A 23,869-nucleotide genomic window follows, 5' to 3' on the forward strand; every position below is an offset into this window, starting at 1 on the left:
GGGCTGCAGGAAACGGTACCGCCACCACATAAATCTCTCTCCAGGGAAGACACCGTTGCCTGGAGGCTGCTACTGACGGGCTCATACCCGAATCTAAATACACTCAACAAAATACAACCCACACAATACACAGACAAATGCTCATGGTGCCATGAAACACCCACGCTCTATCACATAACATGGGCCTGCCAGAAAACAGAGGTGGCACCAAAAATACCAAACCCGAGTGCGGAGCAATGGGAAGGAATGCTCTCCAGCGACCGTCAGGATGTCCAACTTGGGCTAATCTGGCAAGCACAGCTGGCAGCGGCATCCAGCGGAGCCCTGGACTAGGGGCAGACGACCGTTGCTAAGAAGACGGGACGACACACCTGACTCTGCCAAATTGCTCACCTACTCTCTAGTGCTCAATAAACGTTTTCCTTCCTTCGTTCACTTTTGCCCTCTTCCCTCCACATTGCCGCGTGTAAGACCTGATGATAAAATAAATCAATAAAAGTAAACATCAAACATCTTATTTGGTTCGTTTCCGAAAACTCGAGAATGGAGAGCGCGCGCAAACTTTAAACCGATACTACGGAAGAAACACGGGACTGGTGCCGAACGCGGTGTTAAATTCGGTGCACCCCGTAGCAAAGACGGGAATCATACGCCACCCAGCTCTCTAAGCGCCGAAACTAACTTGTACGTCGACAAACTTAAGCTGAAAAAGATTCCCCCATCCAGGCTAGTCGCCCGTGGTGTCAGCGCATCAAAGTTGTTCAACCGCTGGAGAAAAACAAAGCATCCCAAAGAACTTTTACTAGGAAGGAGCGCAAAACATAGATTTGAAGATAAATCAAGTTTAATGGGGTCGAAGTGGCGACGGTCGAAAAATCCCTCACAAAGCGGCCGGAGAATTTCGATCGAGCCAGACAACTTCATGACAGAAAGACGGCGCTTTCATGACGGCGCTTTGTGGTGCCTCCCCTCTTGTCCGTGTTCGTCTTTGCCCTGTGTGAACGAAAGCATGAAATACCAACTCGCCCAGCAACTGATTTTAAGAAAATAAAGAACAATTTTTATTTCTTCTCTCCGTTACGGTTTCTTTTCCTCAGTACATGCACTGAAGTTTTATGCCCCAAAACTTTCCTTCTTCTGTGTTGTTTATTTTTGCAATGCGAAGTCATAGAGAAGCCGTTTAGCAGTTTACTCCCATTGTTCAGGATACAACCGTTTAAAACAGTGCCAAAGAAATATTGCCGATGCCACTGCAGCAAGTGCCGCTCAAGTCAGATGGAGTGACGACCTTCTTTGGACCTCTTCCTTCAGTTATTGCACACAAGCCTTTTGTCATGGCACAAAATAGCCCCCCCCCTCCCTTCTATTTCTATGGCTCTCCATGTTTGTCTTCGATTCCTCGCCAACCAACAATACAGTCACGCCGCACCACAGCCAACCCCGTTGCAGCAATCTCTTTTCCCGCATAAACCTCTTTCCCTGGCGCCAACCCGTTTTTTCGACCGAAACTCCACAAATCAATCATCCCCGCAGGCTTCGACTTCATCTCGGCCGCCACCCCCCCCCCCCCCCCGTTTTATGAGCCTTAGTCATGTTTTATTATAAGACGCAGTGATAGATAACGCAAGAGAACACATGGCCAATGGAGAGCTTTAGTGAAGTGTTGGCGGCTAACCGCTCGCCATGCGAATACCTTAGCAAGGCATGGAGGAGTCGGATAAATTTTGCTTGTATAGGACGAAGTGATGCGCACAGATGGGAATAGCTGATGTATACACTGGCAGAATATCAATCGTAGCTTTCCTGTCTTGTTATAGAAAAAGCCATGGAAACTAATAGGTGTGACGTTAAGAGCCCGGAAGCGGCCAGAGTGGGTGAGAGAACAAACGCGGGTTAATGACATCCTAGTCGAAATTAAGGGGAGATGCTACTCAAAGACATTTTTTAAAAATAAGTGTTATAGAGCAATGCAATTTTGTGTGCTTAGAGCTTTCTCTGTTCGTTTCAAAAACCCTAATTGGTTTTTCTGTAGCTTCACTAGAGTGTTTTGTGTTCTCTTAAAGTGGAAGACAAAGGGACTTTTGTGCACACTTTTTTACATATTAATTTTTCACAAGGAACATAGAAAAACAACTTATTCTTCTCCATAATAACTGCCGAACACTGAAAACTAGCCACAATTCTCTTTGCGAGCAGCCAGTATATTTTTAAAAAATTTGCTAATTTGCAGTGCTTCTATTTTCTATGCTTCTAATAAGTTACCTCCAGTTACCATAATGATATAAGTATATTGTAATTATAAATAGATACCGGTGTGCTGTACATATTAAAGAACAAGTGTGCCAAGTTTCGTTAAAATAACTTTGACAGAAGTGTGAAAAAATGTGCACAAACTTTGAAAATTGCCGAAGAATTGGAAAGGAGAAAACAGCAATTGGAAGTTTCAAAGACGTGCATTTACTGAAAATCAATTGGCTATGCATGAAACTTTCCCAAGATAAGAAATGGGCTGTCCTTTAAATGTCCACCATCACAAGAACTGGCCAGCACTGTACGTAAGACCCTCCTGGTCGTTGCGACTCGAGTCTTCAACAAGAGCCCTTTTTGCTATATTGCGACAGAGGGCTCGTGCCTCAGCAGTCTGGCAGGCAGACGTCTTTTTGATCCGCCTCTCACATCGAGAGTCTGTAAACATTAGCAGCTGGTGACAAGGGAGCCCAGCAAGCTCCTCTAACAACCATTCAAAGCTTGCATGCCCTTCACTGAACCATAGTGCTGCAAGTGCTGTCGCCATCTCGACAACTGTCCGTGATGCCTACCGAGCTGCTGCGTCATATGAACGCCCTGGCTGGAAATGTGGCTACTGCACACAACAGCGCACTCCTGCGGGAGCTCCTCTTGCAGCGCCTACCTCCGCAAGTGCGCATGATCCTGAGCGTGCCTTCGTCTTAGACCCTAGAATTCCTGGCTGAGCTGGCCGATAAGATCGATGCCAATAAGAAGGGAATTGGGTAGCGTTCAGGGACTGTGGCCTTGTTAAGCGCATGATAATCACCACACGGTCGTCAGTCACTGCTCTTTTTCGGCACCACGTGGAAGGGCGATGCCCAAGAACTGCAGGAGGAAGAGATGCATGAAGCCAAGGTCCAGCATGTGTCCAAATTTATGTTTGGCAATAGCAAGGTAATACAGTGCGAGGCGACGAGCGTGAACAAACATGGGAGACCCAGTCATCACAAGGTTGCGAGAGAGCATAATTGATCACTGGAGAAGATAAAATTTTTTTCTGTGGACTCTGGTATGCCCCTTATAAATGTTGCAAATTTTCTTCCCTTTGGTTTATGGGGGTTTAACGTCTCAAACCGACTCGGGCTATGAGGAACGCCGTAGTGAAGAGCTCCGGAAATTTCAACCACCTGGGGTTCTTTAACGTGAACTCACATCGCACAGTACACGGGCCTCTAGAATTTGGCCTCCATCAAAATTCGACTGCCGCGGCTAGGATCGAACCCGCGGCTTTCAGGTCAGTAGCCGAGCACTGTAACCACTTAGCCAACGCAGTGGCCCTTGGAGTATAATTAGTGCCTAAAGGGATATATTACTTGGAAAATCCACAAGACTGAGACAGAATTTCTAATAAAACAAAACAGCTTGCAGTAAAAGGTTTCAGATGATATTCTGAAGGACATGAATGTCTGGCTATCACTATATGTTTTCGAAATTGCTGGTTATAATTTTTGTTTGAAGCAATTCTCTTCTAGTAAATGTGCACGAGGCAAGAAAGTAGCAAATTTGTGTGTGCACTGACATGACACAGCACATGTAATTTTTCTTCCATCAAAATATGGCCTGGATTTGATCGAGTGGCCTTGGGCTCAGCAGCCAAACGCCACAGCCACCGAGGTAGGCGGCTTTGTTCACATCCATTACAGTACTCTCAGGATGAAATCTCTGTATGTGTTTGCGTGGTACTTAATTTTGCCCAGAGAGCTGCCTCTGCAGGAGACAACAGGGTCATCCTTTGAAAGAAAGTGCACATCTGGTGCTATTATGCTCTTTACTCAACTGCAACCATGTGCAGGCCAGAACTGCAGGAAGGCCTCGAAAGTGTGACAAAATCTGGCAGTCATCCCTGTTTCAGTGCAAGCATCAGCTTCAATAATGTGAAAGCTCTAGCTGTAAAGTGATTCTCTCTGCCAGTGTACAAGCAGCTGGTGTCAATAGCACACTGCTTGGTACTGACAATAGCCAGGTCACAACAGCAAGAGGGCCTCCAAAGAATTTGGTAAGCACACTGAACAGAATCTGCAATGCTACTCTCATGCCCTGTCTTCAGATGCTCCTGCCCAGGTCATTATAAATAGGTTCATTATTCAGCCATGAGTGCATCCATTCCTGTCACTGCTCCCAATGTCATCAAGAAATAGCTGGAAGATCGAGCACACACTTGGTTAATCCCACCACCCGAGGTTTTTGTGGACTACACCAATGACCCTTGCAGGTCAGAAAGGTGTAACTACCTGCTTTCATAACTCATCCGAATAGCATCGAAAAGTCACCCGTATCAAAGTAGAGGGAGAAGTGAATAGACAGTTCTTTTTTTGAACAACCTTCTAATGCCGCACTCTCATTTAATGTGTACAGGATGTGTGCCCACACACGGTCTCTAAAAAAACAGTTGCCACTCCTCTTCCCTCGAGTAAATACAAGCACATGGCCAGAAGACATAAAAGGTAACGAGAAAAATGTCTGCAAAGATCTTTGCGCAAGATTGGTTTGTAGCGGTTTAACGTCCCAAAGCAACTCAGGCTATGAGAGACGCCGTAGTGAAGGGCTCCGGAAATTTCGACCACCTGGGGTTCTTTAACGTGCACTGACATCGCACAGTACACGGGCCTGCAGAATTTCGCCTCCATCGAAATTCGACCGCCGCGGCCGGGATCGAACCCGCGTCTTTCGGGCCGGCAGCCGAGCGCCATAACCACTCAGCCACCGCGGCGGCTATCTTTGCGCAAGAGGCCTCAAAGCCGTCATTAACTAACCGGAACGGCAGCTGCCAGGCTCTTTGCAATGAAAAGTGGCAGAACAAGAAACTCGTGAACACCTGATGTACCTAGCAGCGAGTCATTGGCCGACATTCCACGGTCTTGGGATACTGAGGTACCAAACTTGAATGTACAACAGCTGATGGTATGCCACCAAGAGACACACATTCAGGCGTGATTTAGAGTATCCTGTGTACAGAATTTGATCAAGTATACATTTGTGAAACAGAAATAAACAGTGCCGAGGCTGATACACCACTGCTAAATACTTTTGAGTGAGTTGGCTCATAGGTGTAAATCGGGACCGTTACTGTATGAGTTAGTCTGAGTAGACTCTTCTATCAGACTTACCTTGCCACGTCTACAAAAACAGGTCCTCAAATGCGCTTGCTGAAAAATGTTGAAGCCAAAGGCCGTGATAGACTTGGTCAAGCAATGCATATTAAAGAAGGAAAGGAACCTGCAGTGCCAGACATATCTGGAATCGAGGATTACTCGAACCACCAGGCACACCGTAGTCTCGGCAACGCCGCCTTTTTGCATGCTTGTGCCCGACGTCTATGACACATGCTGAGCCACAAATTGCTACTCATTTTCATCATGCACCACTCCACATGAACAAGGCCCCCCTCGATACATTATTGGTGCGGGCGAGGTCTTCTATCGACCTCAACCCACAGTACGTGAACACGGCTCCTGAGTGGAAGCTGAAGCGTCTCCAGCTTCAAATTGGTTTATTTACACCCAGTGTTCCAATTCTTCTGTATTCATGCCTATCCGAAAACTGACGGCTGCCATCAAACTCCGGAATTCCTGAGCTAGTGAGTGCATTTAATTGCATTTTTGGCGTCCACGTATAACATTACTGCAACATTTGATTTGCGCCTACTCTTATATTTGACGCGTTCAACATTGCGAGACGCTGCCCGGTTTGCCAAAAGTGCATTACTTTAGATATTCCCAAGCTGAGTTTTGGGTTTCCGCTAGGCTACCTTCACACACCGCCATAGCCTTGTCGCCAGACGAGCGCACCTGATGTGGTCTATCAGCTGCGACTTCCGACTTATGCTGGCAGTTCTGCATTCCGGCGATGACGCTCACATGTCCGAACTAAAGGGCTGTGCTTCATTGCTGATGCCTCTTGCGATTACGAAATTCAGACTCGATTGGTTTGCTGTATGATGCACATCGGGCCTACGTTGCACACCGTGCCTGGGCTTCGGTTCCTTTGATGCGTATTGGCAAGACTCAAAGCGTGAATCTTCCCCTTGAAATCCTTGATTTGGTTGCGAAGATCGTCGCTGGTCTTAACTTCACAATGAGTAGAATGTGTGAGCCCTTGTTAGCTTCAATAACTATTTTGAATTCCTCAATAAAGTAGAAAATCAACTTCCAGTGCTTCTGTCCCGAGATCGAGCGTTCATGATGGTTTGGATTTGGATTCGTTCGACCATTGCCTCCTCTAGAAAGATGCCTGCGGTGTCGTTCGCTCACCCATTGCAGTCGCCGTGCCTTGAGTTGCGGACGGTTGTTAAGAGATGACGCTAGCTACTTCCCTATCTCTGCCAGTCAGGGTGGTGTGGTGCCGCGGCGGTAGCAGCCGGTGGCGGCATCGGCGGCACTGGTCGACAAGCGCGGCGGCCCGTCTGCTCAATTGTATTTGAGCTAAGTCGTTGTGTTCTCGCCACTTGCATATATTCGCGGCCTTTTAACTTTCATTTTTCTGCACTTAAGTTTCCGTTTGCTTATTAAACAATCAAAAACGCATGGAAGGCGCCGTCTGCCGCAGAGACGTGAGCTACAGCTACTGCACGCCACGACCGCGCGGTAATGTGCGCATGCGAGCATGTGTTGCAAGCGGCCGCCACAAGGATCGCTAGCAACAACCTTAAGTGGAAAGGAGGAAAAAGAGAAAGGTAAGGGCAGCAGGTTTTTGGCGCATACAGCAGGCATCTTTCTAAAGGAGGCGATGGTTCGACTCAATGCCTCCTGAAGAACATGCCTGAAGCGTCAGGGGTTTTTCTGGCCGCCGTAGAGCGCGCGTCCGCCATATGGCGGCGCTCTCAGATGACCCTCTAGCAGACGGCACGCAGGCAGCACAAAATTTTCTTGTGACTGCCGTTGCAGCAAAAAGTATGCCTTCTGGTGCGCTGTTCCTTATATTATTTGTGTGGTGTGTTTAGTGTTACCGTTTCAGAAGTGACACGTCAATGACTGTAGTTGCTGGAGGGAGTAGCAAGTTAAACTGCACTGCTGTTGCGTTCCGTTTTGACTGTCCAGTCAGCGAAACAAGAACCCTGGCGTTTCATTCCCTGAAATTCCTGCCAACTTAAAACTCCGGGAAAGACGGCTCAAGGTAATTAGAAGAAAAAACTGGCAGCCAAACCCATCAAATAATCCTGCAGTCTGTAGCTTGCATTTACAGCCAAGGAAATGCTACTGTAGACAGTTGGCCCACCAAGACAGGGGTGGACTCTTTCACCTGACGTCAGCGCTCCGCAGAGTGTTGCATGGCCTCAAGAAGTTCGTCAATATCATGATGCTCAAAAACCGAACGCATCTTCAAAGGCCACTGGACACATGCTTGCTCCACAACTAATAATATAAAATCGCGGGTTTGCCTGCCCCGACCTGTGAGAACATGATAGCGGCCACAGCAAGGGAAGCACTACTCAATAATATCTGCAAAAAGTTAATCAAACCGTTGCTAACAAACCATGCACTTGACATAACAGACAAGAGCGCAGTTGCGAAGATGTAAAACAAACCTCTTTCCTGAAGATTCTTAAAACTGCAGTAACAAACGATTTCCACCGCCTTCATCGCACCAACGCATGCCATTTTTCCTTGTAAGCACGTACGTGTCTGTGCCTTCAAGTGCAGTTTTTTTTAATATTCACAAGTCGCTCGCTATGTCTGATACTCCCCGTGTTCCAGTTGTCATTTCATTAACGCACATCCTTGTCATTTGGAGAAATCTGCGGTTAGTTAGGCCTGCTGTAATACTCCCAACATCAATGTGCGTGTGTGTGTGTGTATCACCATCACACAGGAACCTAGTGAGCTGTGTTTTTTATGGAAAGAATATAGAAGAGGGGCATGAGTTTATTTGAAATTTGTCAACGTTATTCAAGGAGGTACCATGCAGCGAAAGCTAGACGGAAAAATGACCAGAAATAGCGCAGGCTGGGCCTTCCAAGGTCTGCTTCACCTGATCGAAAACCCTCTCGCAATGCTGCGCAGCAAGATTGTAACATACGAGCGCTTTGCAGTGTTCTAAGAACATTAGATATGATGGATGTGCCCCCTGCGCGCCAACGGCTAACCGGGCAGGTTAATTACCGCGACTTCTCCGGCTACCATCCATTGAGCGCCATGCAGTCCTCCTTTACCACGGGTCACCTGGCTACAGTTGAGAGGTCAGGTAATTCCAGACTTCCACCGGTCCTTATTCTATGACATGGATTATTTTCCCTTTTTGCTTGTCCGAAGTAGTAATTGATTTCTTGCCATTGGCAGCAGTACAATATACAAGCACGCATCATGCAGTTGTAAATACTTATTTTGCTCCATTTCTAGCCACATCCAGCACTTGCTGCAATATGGATGTTACGAACACGTTCCTTTTGTTGTAAACCGTCTAAAAGTTACTGATTATGCAGCAGACAAAAGGTCCTAACGGCATGATAGAACGGCATGCGTAGCACGCTTCCAGATTTCGAAATCGAAACTGATGGCCCTCTTTCAGTATTATATGGAAGTCAGCTCAAACTTATTAAGCATTTGCTGCACTCTGAGATATTCAAAAACATGTTTTTTGTCATTAACAAAATAAAAGTTGTTGATTAAATCCCGAAAATTAGGATGAAACCGCATGATCCGGTGCCGCACATCAGTCTCCCAGCCATTGAGACCGATATTGAGGGTCATCTTTTAGCGCTGCCTAGCGGTGGGTCTGTGCAATTTCGTGGCGATCTCAGGGCCCATCGAAGTCGAGAAAACGCTACAGGCATGTTCTTCAGGAGGCATTGGTTCAATTTTTAGCATTTGTGTTTTGATACGAGGCGACGAGGCTGAGCGAGCCATTTAAAAAAGTAGTTTCAATAATTTTTACATCTAATTTGATAGATTAGGCGCTACTTTTTATGCTTAGTTTGGAAAAATTAGGTTTTCCAAAACATTTCACAAAACTTTTTTGCCGCCACAATTTTTTGGTTTGATGGCTGCATCCATGGGTCGGAGGTTTCGTTTCCTCCCAGGTTAAAGAATGGTTTCCTTTAAAGTTTGTGTGGAAACATCTGTGCTGTATGTTCACAGTTTTTGCGCAATGCTTTTTTTTTAGTGGTGGTGTTTTTCTCACGCTTGCATTTTGAAGACTGCTGTTCCGATGACAGGTTTGCTTTACCTTTCAGTAACCGCAAATACTTTCGTTCAGTGGGGGGTAGGGTTTCGCGAGATGTACCCGTCGTCTGCTATTCCAGTGTTGCGCCATACTACAGTGCTGCCAGACTACAAAATTTCCAGTGTTGCCAGACTATAAGGTCCAACCCAGTGTAAACAGACTGCCCCATCCCCTCTCTCTTACGCTCTTGCCTCGCTCTCGTGCCATCGCGCCGGAACTGCCAAGCTCATTAGAGCAGCGCAGCTTGGAGCGGCCGCTGCCTGTTCGCCAAGCCAGAGAGACGTCCGTGGCGGTTGTCTACTTGGCTTCTTCTGAGGAAAGGAAATCGCGCAACTCAGTTGTCATGTTAGAAAATGATGTCTCGCACAGGCGGGTACCGTGCTATACTTGAAAGACTTGATATGCACGCATTCACGCAACTCATGTGGCACGTGATGTCTCGCGCAGACGGGTACACTTCGCGTAAACTGCCGGTGCAAGGCCCTAGCGAGCGTGTTACGGTGTGTTAATTGCGTGGTATACTTCGCGTACTATACAGAGCAGAATGCTGCGTCTAAAAATTAACAAGCACAAAACCAAAGTAATGTTCAACCGACTAGCAATTCACAATTGGCAGTGAGTGCCTGGAAGTGGTAAACAAATATGTCTACTTAGGGCAGGTAGTGACAGCTGATCCGGATCATGAGAGGGAGATAACTAGAAGGATAAGAATTGGGTGGAGCGCATATGGCAGGTTCTCTCCGATCATGAATGGCAGCTTACCAATTTCCCTCAAGAGAAAAGTGACACAAGATATAGCGGGTGTACTACACCAGCTATATCTTGCCGGTACTCATCTACGGGGCAGAAACGTGAAGGCAAACGAAAAGAGTTCAGCTTAAGTTAAGGACAACGCAGCGAGCCATGGAAAGAAAAATGATAGGTGTAACGTTAAGAGATCGGAAGTGGGCAGAGTGAGTGAGGGAACAACCGCGGTTTAATGACATCCTAGTCGAAATCAAGAGGAAGAAATGGGCTTGGGCAGGGCATGTAATGCGAAGGCAAGATAACCGCTGGTCCTTAAGGGTAACGGAGTGGATTCCAAGAGGAAGTAAGCGTAGCTGGGGGCGGCAGAAGGTTAGGTGGGTGGATGAGATTAAGAAGTTTGCAGGCAAAGGGTGGATGACGCTGGCAAAAGCAAGGGTTAATTGGAGAAATGGGAGAGGCCTTTGCCCTGCAGTGGGTGTAATAAGGCTGATGATGATGATACTTGAATTAAACACGTTAAAATGCCTGGCGCAGGCGGGTACACTGGTGTAATCTGCCAGTGCATGGCCCTATAGCGAGCGTGTTATAGTGTGTTAATCGAGTGCTATACTTGAAATAAACATGTTAAAATGATGTCTCGCACAGGCGGGTACACCTGGTGCAATCTGCCGGTGCATGGCCCTATAGCGAGCGTGTTACGGCGTGTTAATCGCGTGCTATACTCGAAATAAACACAATAAAATGTCTCGCGCAGGCGGGCACACCTGGCGTAATCTGCCGGTGCATGGCCCTAGCGAGCGTGTTACTGGAGAATTAGAATTAAAGAGAACTATAATTAGAATTACAATTTTCCAACCGAAAACGTGCGTTTGCAGGCAGAAATCTCGTATTCTTCTTCGGAAAGGAAGGGGGGATGTCCCTATATTTGTATGAAAAGGAATCTGTTGAAAGGACACAATAGAGAAGGGGGTGTGAACGGGAACAATGAGTCGAGACAGGTGCTGGTCAAGGAAATGTATGTAACCTTTTGACAACTTGATCCATTAAACTGTATCTCGAAAGCTGCATGGTGATGGCCGTGGGGGATGCAGGTTCATCACGGGGCAGCCGCTCCGTTTTCGAAAAAGCATACAGTAGCATTTCACTCGTCTCCCCTCGTGCTAGCACCTAGCTTCAGTCAGCAGAGCAGAAAGTGAAAACGCGGGCTGTGAATGAGGGTTTTTGGTTGGAAGAAACCTCTGTCTTCGTCTCAAAGCGTGAGAGTAATTGACGCTACCATATTTAAGTGAGCCGGTGGTGCGAGTTGTCCAGAGCGACATGGCTACCGCTTCTGTTAGGGTGGACTCGGACATCATCACTTTTGCTTGTATGCTCAACGATGAGAAGGCCGTGGACGTGTTTTGCCGGGAATACGGGCTGCTCCCACCAGCACCAACCGCCCCGCCATCGGACCCGCAGCACCGCGGAAGACTCCTGAACACCGAGCACTTCTGGGGGTCTGCGGAGACCTGGGCTTCAACCCCGGTAAGCCAACCTGCACGGGCTCTGTCGTGACACGGATGCGAAAGTGTCCGAAGGGTCTTCGGCCCACCTTCCGCTGCGGCACCTGCCGGAAAGAGCTCTCCCAACAAAACGAAGAAGCTGTCCTTCACGGCCGTCAGGCCACGGCCAGCTTCTTCGCTTTCAGGGATGCCGTCCACCGGGCCCAAGTGAAGATGTCGCGATGTGAAATCATTTGGCTTATGCACGCAACAGCCAAAGGAATGAACGCCAGGCTAGCTTCTGAGTGGAGCCAGGGGCGGTTTAAGATCGAAAGAGAGGCCCGCACGGATTGGACAAACTTCATTCGTGAAGTTGTGGCCAGGGACCTGCTACAGAGGCCACGCATGGGCGGCCCCGGGGAGGAAGTCCAGGTCGACGAATCCCTGTTCCGCGGTCGCTGAAAGGTGAACCATGGTCGTCTGATGGCTGCGGACGGCGTTCCAGGCCGTTTCAAAGGAAACTACGGCGGTGTGGAGGATCGCCGACCTTGGGTTGTCTGCCTGCATTGGGTTGCTATGGGAAAAACCAGACTTTTTCAATTCGAGAAGCGGCCCTCTCAAGGCAATAATCACCAACAACGCGCTGCCTCGGAGGAAAATAGTCACTGACGAATGGCGGGGCGACAACAACCACCTGGAAGCTCTGCAGGACGCGGCCTGCGACATGGACCTCGAGCATGACACAGTGTGCCACGAAGTCAGCTTCGTCGACCCGACCACCGGTGCGCACACGCAGAACATCGAGCAAGCGTGGCAGAAAGCTAAGCGCGTGCTGGTGCGCACCGGTGGAACCAGCCGCGCACTCTTTCAGTCACACCTGAACTGGGTCTGGTGGGCAAGCGTAAACGGCCGGACAAAGTGCCAGGACCCATTCCTTCAACTGGCCGAGGCCTTTGCCCTCTAGTACCCCCAAGCGTAACCACAAGGAATGTCACAAACTGCCCTTATCAGGGCCACCCAATTGGTGACTTGGCAGAAATCGCATTTGCGTCCCAGTGGACCGGTGATCCCTCTCTTCTCACTGATCAATATGTCATTAAAGTTATGAAGTGCTCGGAATTAGGCGATCTGAGCTGTATTATTTTACTTTTGCCTCGTTAACGTGGACAGTTTGATTCCCGAGCAACAGCGCAGATAAAGCGAGTCGTTCACAATAACGATTCGTGAAAAACTGGCCACAAAAGTAAAGGTAATTTTTCATATCTGATTGTACTATGTTACTGTTACACTATGTTACATGTTACGCTTATATGTTACATGTTATGCTGTGTTGCTGTGCCAGGTGCACCAGGGGGGACGGGCTTCGTCAGGCTTAATATGCCTTTTGCCCTGCCCCTCAAGTATGTACACATGCTTGGAATAAAGAACTTACTAGTGGGAATTGAGAGATTGAAATTAAGAAGAATCTTCGGACCTCTAATATTATTATCCTAGTTGCCACTCGCTTTTAAAGAATGCTTTGCAGTTTGAATGTCCAAATGGCCTATCAGATGTTCGCAAAACCTGTTAGGGGCGTGACCACGTAGAATTCCTACTACTCCAGTGTTCACATTCCACGAACCGCTAGTACTTTCTACACTCAGTTGACAGCTTCTTAATGTGGATTTTAACACAGCACGAGCTCCAGAGAGCTTTCTTAACCAAGAGAAAAAAAAATAATCTAGCCACTGTGCAGTGACTGGGCAATAAAAGGATGCACGCACATGACGTAACTGTATTGCCAACGCTGCTTCTGTCAACATCCAAATGTCGCACTTTTTTCAAGTGCCCACCATGCTTCACATTCTGCGATTTCCTTGCTTCAGTCAGTCAGTTTTTATTTGCAAGAAAATCACATCATCCTGCAGGTGGTAGAGACTAAAGGCATGGTTGCCTGACGATGTCTCTGCCCCCGTAACGAAAGGAGCAACCTACAGCAGTACAGCAGAGCTAGTACAAAAAAGAGAAGCTGCGTTGCAGATAGTACATGCATACATACAACATATGGCTGTACTCAAGCACTATAGAGTTTTTTTTAAAATCACATTGAAGATTCACTCAAATATCACAAAAACACGTAAAGTCAACAGTTGAAAACAAAATTCACATTTATCATTGTTACTCAACAATCTCAATGGAAAACGAAATTGCCTGCTGTTCACGTTAGAACCTTTTTTCTGGGTAGGCAGAAATCTAAAATAGAAGCAGAGTTATTTAACATGTCTAATATTTGGTATTCCAGATCTTGTTTTCCATAATTTGTTCTGACTTTTTTATTTCTGCGTTTTGGGTTACAAATATCATATTGAGCAAAACAGGAGAGTAAACACTGTGAAGTTTCTTTTTATATACTTGCTGTCCCAGTATCCATAGACTTTACTTGCTGGTAAAACATCAAATCTGAGAAAAAGTGGTTGCGCTGACAACAATCTAATACAGCCGGTGTGGTTCACAAAAATTCGGAGGACACGTTTTTGCAGTAGTTGTAGCCTATCACAGTTCCCTTTTGTTGTTGTTCCCCAGACCAGAATGCCATACAAAAGTTTAGAATAGAACAGGGAGTAATATAATGATTGCTTTAGCCACAGAGGTAGAAGAGAAGCTATTTTTCTAATGCATCCAACAGACTCCGTGAGTTCGAACAGCAGATAATTAACATGAGGGGTCCAAGACAACTCTTCACTAAACCATACCCCAAGGAAGTTTTGCACACTTACTTGTTCTACGATATGTCCTCTGTACTGTAAGTTATTTTTTTATTCTCATTGATTGGCTTAAATATCATGTACTTCATTTATACTGCATTAAACTGAAGTTTGTTCTCACCAGTAATTCAGTTAAACACTGCCTAATTGAGTCAAAGTGTCAATTTTGCGTGAATGTGTGCATAACACGTTCATTTGAAAAAATAGCACGCGACTAACATGCCGTCACATGCTCGCTGCCGCCATGCACCGGCAGATTACGCCAGGTGTACCTGCCTGCGCAAGACATCACACAACTGAGTTGCGTGAATGCGCAGATATCGAGTTTATTTCAAGCCCAGCATGGCACTGCCATGCCGCAACACGCTCGCTATAGGGCCATGCACCTGGAGATTAGGCCAGGTGTACCCACCTACGCGAGACATCATTTTAATGTGTTGATTTCAAGTATAGCACGCGATTAACATGGCGTAATACGCTCGCTAGGGCCATGCACCGGCAGATTATGCCAGGGGTACCCGCCTGCACGAGACATCACACACCAACTGAGTTGCGTGAATGCGCGCATATCGAGTCTATTTCAAGTGAGCATGGTCCCGCACGAGACATCATTTTCTAACATGACAACCAAGTTGCACGATTTCCTTTCCTCAGAAGAAACTAATTAGACAACCGCCACGGACGTGCTTTCTCGCTTGGCGAACAGGCGACGGCCGCTCCACACTGCGCTGCTCTAACGCGCTTGGCGGTTCCAGCGCGATTGAACGAGAGCGAGGCAAGAATGTAAGACAGAGGGGGTATGGGGCAGTCTGGCCACACTGGGTTGGACCTTATAGTCAGGATAGCTGGCAACAATGGAAGTTTTGTAATCTGGCAACACTGGAATAGCAGATGACGACAGGTACATCTCACGAAACCTTACCCAGCAGGGAATGCATCTTGCAGATTATTGTGTACTTCTAAAGGCATTCAAATTTTGCTGACGTGGCCAGCTGCTGCCGCTAGCCGAACGTTTATTTTTCAGGTGTGTTCTGTTTGGCTGCACTAGTTTTACTAAGTTTTGCACAACCGGGTCAAGCAGTTCAAATGCGGCTTACCACTAGCCCTTTCACCTCCGAGCATTTCAAATGATTCGAAATTCTAATTTGACCATGTTTTTTTTCTATGCCTTTAGTTCCGGCCAGACAGTACAATAACTGATGCTGGTGTTCTTTCCAGGCATAATATAAACCATTCTTAGTTACATCCACACGGAACAATGACTGTTACTAAATTAAGTCCCCCATGACAACAAAAACCTGCAAGGCAAAAACCACTCAGCAGGAGATATTGGTGCAGTTTATGATGTCGTTCATTGGGACAGAACTCTACAGGTATTATATTGTTCCGTAGACCCCAGGTGCATGTCATGCGAACACCGTCACACAGCTATTGCCATAAGAGGGGATGAGAAGATCAGAGGAAATTCTTAAATTTTTGACTTGGAGATGAAATTCGGCACACTGGCTTGAAATAGCATCAGACAGCTACAAAGTTTCACAATATCTTCAGTAGTTTTTATTTTATCATTATACGTTGCTCACATGTTGCTTGCTCGTGGAAAGCCTAGCGTGACAGCAAAATGGGTTATGGGCATTCTGAAAGAAAAAAGTATAACTGCTCTCGGAATTATGTCCGGAAAGAACAGTAACTATCACTTGTGTGAAAACAAACCAAGCCAAACCTAACCGCTTAAGGTGCAATAAGTATGAAAACAAAACTATGCAGCAATGTACATAGTACATCTTGCAATGCTACGTTCTCGTGCTGGCCTGATCAAGACCTGAAAGGACATTCAGCACTGAGGATCAGTCCTAAGCGGAAAGGAGGTCCTGGTGTGGCCATAACTGAAGTGCCAGTAAATGCTGCCTTTGGACAGAACTTTAGGAGGCTGTTCCATCTATACGAAATGCAAGCCACCCCTCTTTTTTTGTAAGTGGTGGCCTACATCAATGAAAAAGAGTTATGTGAAGGTTTTTCCTTTTCTGCCTCAGAAGCAAACCAATTCTCTGCTTCAGCAAAACAGAAAACTGGACGAGATGGCGGTTGCTGAAGATAAGTAGGCCCAAACTCAATGACACGGGAAGGCAAGACAGGACATGCTTCAGTCTTGCAACTGGTTTATTAGGAAAGTGAATGAAAACTTAAGACAACAAGAAACACACTGCTCCTGTATAAGTACAAGCTCACAAAACCATGAGTGTTAAAATCTCAAGATAGTCTCTTTCTACGAGAGCGTGAGAGACAGCTTGGTTACACATTTCGTAGCTGAGCAGACACTCCATTGTGTCCCTTAGTGGTGCTATAAATGGCAAAACAAGATAACCATTTTGAAAAAGATGGGCCAGCAACCTTTGCATGTGCAAAGATTATTTTTGTGCTCTCTGATACGTTTGGCCTATGTATGAATGTCTACACTTGAGAGGAATCTTATAGGCAATACAGGACCAAGTGCAAGCTTTAGTGAGTCCAAGCTCACTAAAAATGACGTTCTGTTGTGCTGTCGTGGTGAAACGTGAAGCGCGCAACACGGGGCTAACCAAATGCAGACCACTCGGGCTTGCATTTGCTGAAATCCTCCCGCATCTAGCTTCACCGCAGCTCAATCATTCTCCTTCTGATGCGGGGGAATTCCGTACTACACCAGTGTTTGCCATTGAGTTCTGGTTCTGTTATACTGCTGGCTAAGATTAAAGAGGTGGGTGCCGATGTTTCTCTTGAACTACTAATGCAAGAGGATGCCATGGCCGTGCATAGGTTGCCCGCACAAAGGGACAGAACTCCAGTTATTCTTGTCCGCTTTTCTCGTCAGGAGCTTAGGGACAAATAGGTTGCAAAAAAGAGTGCCCTGCACGATGCAGATAGTTCTGTCGTCAAAGAGAACATGCCTAAGTATTCACGAGACCTGCTTAGGATAGTGAAAGAACGGGCGAAACGATTTGGCTTCAAATTCGCATGCAATGTAAGTAGAATAATACAGTTCAGAAAGAAGAGAGGGGTCTCTGCATTTGCCATTCAGTCAGAGTGTGACCTTGCTCTGTTAGCCCAGTATCCCCCCTCCCCAATGTAAAGGACTGTCATTAATTACTGCTTCCACATCAAGTAAATGGTTGCCTTGGCTTAAATTATTTCTCTGCCTACATCATCATTATCATCATCAGTCTGACTACACCCACTGAAAGCCAAAGGCCTCTCCCATGTCTCCCCAATTAACCCTGTCCTTTGCCAGCTCCGTCCACCCTATGCCTGCAAACTTCCTAATCTCATCCGCTCCCCAACCTGCCGCCCCTGCTACGCTTGCCTTCTCTTGGAATCCATTCGGTTACCCTTAAGGACCAGCGGTTATTTTGCCTTCGCATTACATGCCCTGCCCAAGCCCATTTCTTCCTCTTAATTTTGACCAGGATACCATTTACCTGCATTTGTTCCATCACCCACTCCGCCCGCTTCCGGTCTCTTAACGTCAACCTATCATTTTTCTTTCCGTGGCTCGCTGCATTGTCTTTAACTTCAGCTGAACCCTTTTCGTTAGCCTCCACGTTTCTGGCCCTGGCCCATAGGTGAGTACCGGTAAGATACAGCTAATGTACACTTTCCTCTATATCATACATATTAATGTACGATCCTTACGTAACAAATCTGATGGCTTTTCACATTTTGTCTACAGTAGGCAGCACAATTTTGATGTAATTCTGTTAACTGAAACGTGGGCTGTGTGTGATGCAGATTTTGTGAAATTGCCCAGATATGATTCTTGTTTCCTTAATCGCCCTAATTGTGGAGGAGGCGTTGCCATTTGGGTAAAAACAGCCTAAATAGACATGTCTTATCTGACCTCTCTATAACGACTCGACTGTGATATGCTTGCGCTTCAGACTGCGGACAGAATTGTTTCTGTTGTTTACAGGCCGCCATCAGGTGATCCAGTTACGTTCTTAACACACCTCTATATATTCCTTTATTTTACCTCGGAAGCTCAATACTCCATTATTATTGGTGGTGACCTCAATATCAACATACCTTCTAGTATAATTGGACAGTTGAATTATACAATTACCTCCAATGGTTTTAAAAACCTTATGCCACGCCCATAAGGATAACACCTACGTCATCCAGTACCACCGACGTTTTTATAGCACACATTGCTTCGCCCGTTATTTCTGCTGGTACTATTGCTTGTGATCTGAGTGACCATGGTGCCATTTTTGTATCCGTACTACATGTCTGTCCACCAAGTTGCGCACAACTGAACAGTTTTGCTTATCAATGTATAACTGATGTGATACTTGCTCAATCTCATGAGTATCTGTTGCAGACTGGAACTGTGTTGCTGCCTGTTTTTCTGTTGATGAGTCTTATTAGCTGTTTTTAAGTACTTTGAAAGAAATTTACAATAAGTCTTTTCCCTTGAAGAAAAAAAAATCAGACACTCAGCTCCGTAAGCCTTGGGTGACTCTTGTACACATCAAAATGATGAAACAGCAGTCCAGGTTTTTCAAACGTTTCATGTCTAGTCGTAACTGAGCACCTAGCCGCTTTTAAAAAATACCGCAACAAGCTAACTTGCGAGATGCGCAGTTCTAAATCTGCCGACCACTCACATTACGTCACTAGTAAAAAGGGTTCGAAAGCATTTTGAAAGCTTCTAAATCAATCATTTCGAAATGAGAATAAAAATATGCACCTGGGCCAGCTTGTGATCAATGGCTTGCCCTATTTCTTTCCTTTTTTAGCAGATAAATTTAATTAGTTCTTTACAAGATTTGGACAGAGTAGTTGCCTGTTGAAGCTCTTCGTTTTCTTCTAAATGTAGGTTTAGAGACTTTCTTTCCATGTAACGACAAGTGTGGAGGTCTTCAGCACTGTAATGAACCTAAAATCGACTTCCATCGATTTTGATGGCTTCTAAATAAAACCAGTTAAGTTAGCTGCGGATCTGTTACCACCATGCTTAAGCTATATCTTTAACTCGCCGCTCACATCAGGTATATTTCCTGCATGAATAAATACGCAAGAGTAACTGGATGGGATAGAAATAAGTTGACAAACTATAGGCCAATTTCTATCCTTCTGTTTTCGAAGGCTCTTGAAAAAGTAATGCTCAAAAGAATCGATGGGTTCTTCTTGAAACATGCTTAATAAATGATAGTCAGTTTGAATTTCGAAAGGGCATGTCCACGGAACCTGCTTTACTCTTGCAAAAAGAAAATATTTTGAATATTGAAGCTAAAAGCTTGACTCTTGATATTTTCGTTGATTTTACAAGAGCTTTCGACCTTCTTAAATACTATTCTGCAAACTTGAAAGCTATGGTGTCCATGGTCTCTCCCTTCAACTTCTTCCTGCATACTTAAACAGGTGCCAACAAGATATTTCAGTCGATATCCACAAGTCTCGTTCCGTTTTGATTCAGTACGGTGTCCCACAAGGTAGTCTTTTCGGTCCATTTCTATTTAACGTCTATACAAATGAAATCGCATCTATAGCCCATAATATAAGCCGTATTCAGTACGCCAATGACAAGTTTTTTCCATGGCTCCTCCACAAGGAAATATCAAAAGCGTTTCTAAATAAACTTGATGACATACTGGAATATGCCAGCAGAAACAAGTTTTGTTTAATTGGCAGAGGTGACTTCAGTATTAACATTTTATCAGATAATAATCGTGCAATAAACTTAAGAAATATAATTCAAGCTTCTGGCTTCACAAACCGTTCACCTCGCCAACCCATATTACAATTTCAAGCTGCTCTGCCCTTGACCTTCTAATTACCACGAACACATGCATTGTTACCAGTGCTGGCCCTATTTCAAGTGACATCAGTGACCACTGTCCTGTTTTTATGACCTGTCAAAAACACAAACTTTAGCCAAAAACTCGCAGAATCATTCAGTTTCCAGCATATCTTGAGCAACTCGCTCAAGTCGTTTAAAAATAGTATCAGTAGGTATGACTGGAGCCCTGTGTTTAAGGAAACTAATGTTGACGAAGCATACTCCTAATCCATAGAAATATTTACGGGAGCGTATACAGGACATTTCCCATTTAGAACACTAAACCATTCCAAGAAGGCGAAGAAACCATGGGTTACACATGGGCACCTGAAACAAATCAAACAGAAAAACCGTCTGTACTTTCAGTTTCTTCGAACACAGACGGAGGGAAACCTTAAAGAATTTAAAACCTTTAGAAATAAGCTAAATACTACGCTTAGACGGGCAAAGGAAGCTCATTACGAGCATCTTTTTTTCTGACAAATGCAAAAAATGGCCACATATTATTTGGAAAACAATAAATAATGTACTCGGCAGAGGTAAAAGTGATTCGTCTCCAGAAACTTTAATGGTTAATGGTGCCGACCTAATTCGTCAAGCTCTTGCTAATCATTTTAATAATCACTTTACCAATGTCTAAAATCATAACTACAGCTTAACAACATTGCCTGAAATAAGCATCAGTACCCATGAAACCATCTTCCTTTGGCCGACGGCCAAAACTGAAGTACGCAGATCATTTCTATGCATAAAAAACAGCAATGCCCTTGATTATGACAACATACAAAAAAAGCCGATAACGTATGCGATTGAATTTTTGAGTTTAGTACTGTCTTGTATATTTAACCTAGTAATAGAATTGGCTACCTTTCCTGGGGGCATGATGCGAGCAAGAGTCGCTGAAATCTTAAAGGTGGAAACAGAAATGAAGCAAATTATCGACCGATTTCTATATTACCTGTTTGCTCCAAAGGACTAGAAAAGATCATTTACTTATGCCTAATAAATTGCGTATCTATGTGGTGCATCTTATGTGGGTCAAAGCGGACGCTGCATAAACGACCATTTACGAGTGCACGCCAATAGCATCCGCATGGGATACGGCAGCACGCTCGTAAAACACGTCCCTGCCTGTCATTGCACACCCATCCTTGGATGAAGCCAGAGTTTGAGGCGGTATAATCATCAGCACAAGCGCAAGCTGTATAAAGCATTCATCATAGATAAGAAAAGCGTGTCATACATTAGCACACCATCAATAGCTTGACAAGAAAAGAGATTGAATATCTTGAATAACCGTGACGACATGACGCGATAAAAGGAAATCTTCCTCGCCTTCCTTTGGGTTTTGTTTTCCTTTTCGGTATTTATTGCGAGCAATGTGATAAACCTGTAGTTGTAAGTCAGCGCTGTGTTTGTGCATGTCTTCTTTTTTCGTACCATGAAAGCACGCTGTTTTTCGGTGAGATGTTTCAGCAGAGGCCGGAAATGCTTTTAATGTAAATGAGTCAGAAGTGTTTTTTCCAACTATGTAAGAGATCTCACAGGCTTCACAGAATTATAAACAAAATAAATAAATATCCTTCCAACACATATATGCAACTCTGAATGGAATGCTTTGAATGATGTATCAGTTATGCTTTTCAAAGTGAGGGCCACCTGAAAGCTATCCTAATTAGCACGTTTGCCTTAAGAAACATGTGCATACTTATATGGTCACTCGGACTACACAAGACCCCACGCTTGATTCAAGATAGCTGGTAGTTTGTAAAAAAGAGTACAAAATTGTAGTTGATATTTCAGGCCGGAAGTCCAGCGAGCGAGAGAATTAAAAATGATGTTAGAGGGATTTTTACTTGCCGGAACTGCTTTGTCTAACCGGCACAAAAAAAATTCACAGGGATGTCTAATTCCACTCTGTGTTGGTAGTGCGATAGCATTACCAGCTGTTGATGTCTTTACCGAAAGTGACGTCATTACCGGTCTGGTGGTGACGTTCGTTCTCTACAGCAGGTGGAATTGCTACCGTCTTGTGACGTTACTTAATTCCAGGCAACAGGAATGCTCCGATCTGGCGGCGTCACTTCCCTTCAGCCAATCACCGTAACACTGTCTTCCCGATGAAGCACCTAATGCTATAGCATACAGACGAGGCGTCAGCCGTCGCAGCTCTATGACGGCAGCCTCCACAGAACACCACTGCGCAGACGCACTTGAGGTGATGCGTACCTGTTGCTGTACTTAACCCACCGAAAGTTGTTCCTTCCACCACCGCTGTTCTGGTCTGTCGTGAATGGCTGGACCTTCACGAACCATCGCTGGAAAAGCGCGTGGCGGATAGAGCTCCTCCACGACGTCTCCTCCTCCTTTCTCGTGAAGCAGAAGGGGTACCTGTCCCGCAGGTGATAATACAAGGCACTTAAGCAATCCAAGATATACTCACAAATGGGCGGTGCATTTGTTTTACTGTGCAGGCCTACTTTTTGTTAATAACGCCTGCAAGACTAACCCATTGAGTGCTGCAGAATGGTTCCCTAATCAATATTCAATTTTCTGGCATGCTGCTTTTTCCGCCCATACAGGCGAAGTGATATGCTCTGCAAAACAGTGGTTGTGGGGGTGGCTGCAATTACAACCCCGCTTTTCTCTCCAGGAAATGATCCAATGCTCTCTAGAAAGGTTCCTTAAGTTGCACATTGCACAGCTGCACGTGGAATTTCTTGCTGTCACTGACCTCAGCATCCCCACTGCTCAGGAGATGGCAAAGTTTTTATATTCAATTCTTCATTTACCAGAATACTGGACGGTCTCCAGGGCTAAAAGTTGCTGCCTACAACTTGACTGGGGCCCTGGAGCCGTTTACAAAACGACAGCAGCCATTGATGACAGAGTACGGTAACATCAATTACAACACTGTGTAGTAGAAGGTATCAGAAAATACAGACCTGCTGCAAGATTCATCACGACAATCAATTCTTACAACTGAGAAAAGTGTGCTCATAGTTCTTTTGGGATTTGAAGGCTACCTGTCTGTGTTTATTTAATAAGGCTGGCAGAGTGTGTTTTAAAGAGGCTGTGAAGGAGGCTCTAATAAAGTTGTGGCATGCCTGGGATATTGAAGCACGACGCTTCACGAATAGTGTCCAGCAAGAATTTTTTAAATGCGCTTTGTAGAAGCTGAGTTATCTGTAGTTAAAATTTGAATTTCAGCGTCTTCGCGCCTTTCCCTCTCCTCTCGTCACTTTTTGCATGCTGGAAGGTAGGCGCTTCTTCGCCGACCCCCCCCCCCCCCCCCCCCCCCCCCCGGGAGCGGAGCTTCCCCACTCGCCGGAGCTAAACGGCTTATTGGCCGTGGCCATGGTAACTGCCTGACATCTGAAAGAATCTAACCAATGGCCACCTCTCACCTTGTCTACGCAGATGCGGGGGACGGAAGAGGGTGCGAGCACGAAAAAGTCGCCGGGAAGGGCTCTCCAACTTTGATGCGTGATTGTGGGTCGTCTGCTACGTGTAGAAGAGTATTATTTGGCTCTGGTTTTCATGGCAACACAGTGCAGTGATTAAGTGAGTTAATGTGCTCTACTCAGAAGGCGTTTCAGAGAACCTTTAATGATAGCAAGTTGTACTGAGTGCGA

General features: G+C 45.6%; 1 protein-coding gene across 9 annotated transcripts in view; it reads right to left on the reverse strand.

Annotated features, from left to right (window-relative positions):
* Window positions 1-877: 877 nt before the first annotated feature.
* The window catches only part of LOC144112717 (uncharacterized), a 75,030-nt gene continuing 52,038 nt past the window's right edge, over window positions 878-23,869 (reverse strand). Inside the window, exons 3-5 of one of the 9 annotated variants that reach the window (XR_013310396.1) lie at window positions 23,642-23,735; window positions 22,485-22,625; window positions 16,534-20,561 (exon numbers count right to left, since the gene is read on the reverse strand). Coding sequence is in view for 2 of the 9 variants with exons in the window: in XM_077645549.1 (XP_077501675.1) it covers window positions 921-993; window positions 22,464-22,625 (235 nt within the window). In the remaining 7 variants the exon portion in view is untranslated. Of the gene's footprint in view, window positions 994-15,953; window positions 16,057-16,533; window positions 20,562-22,463; window positions 22,626-23,641; window positions 23,739-23,869 lie in introns of those variants that run through there. The other 8 variants (XR_013310395.1, XM_077645549.1, XM_077645550.1 and 5 more) reach the window with 8 other exon arrangements.

Source organism: Amblyomma americanum, chromosome 1, assembly GCF_052857255.1.
Source record: "Amblyomma americanum isolate KBUSLIRL-KWMA chromosome 1, ASM5285725v1, whole genome shotgun sequence".
NCBI lineage: Eukaryota > Metazoa > Arthropoda > Arachnida > Ixodida > Ixodidae > Amblyomma > Amblyomma americanum.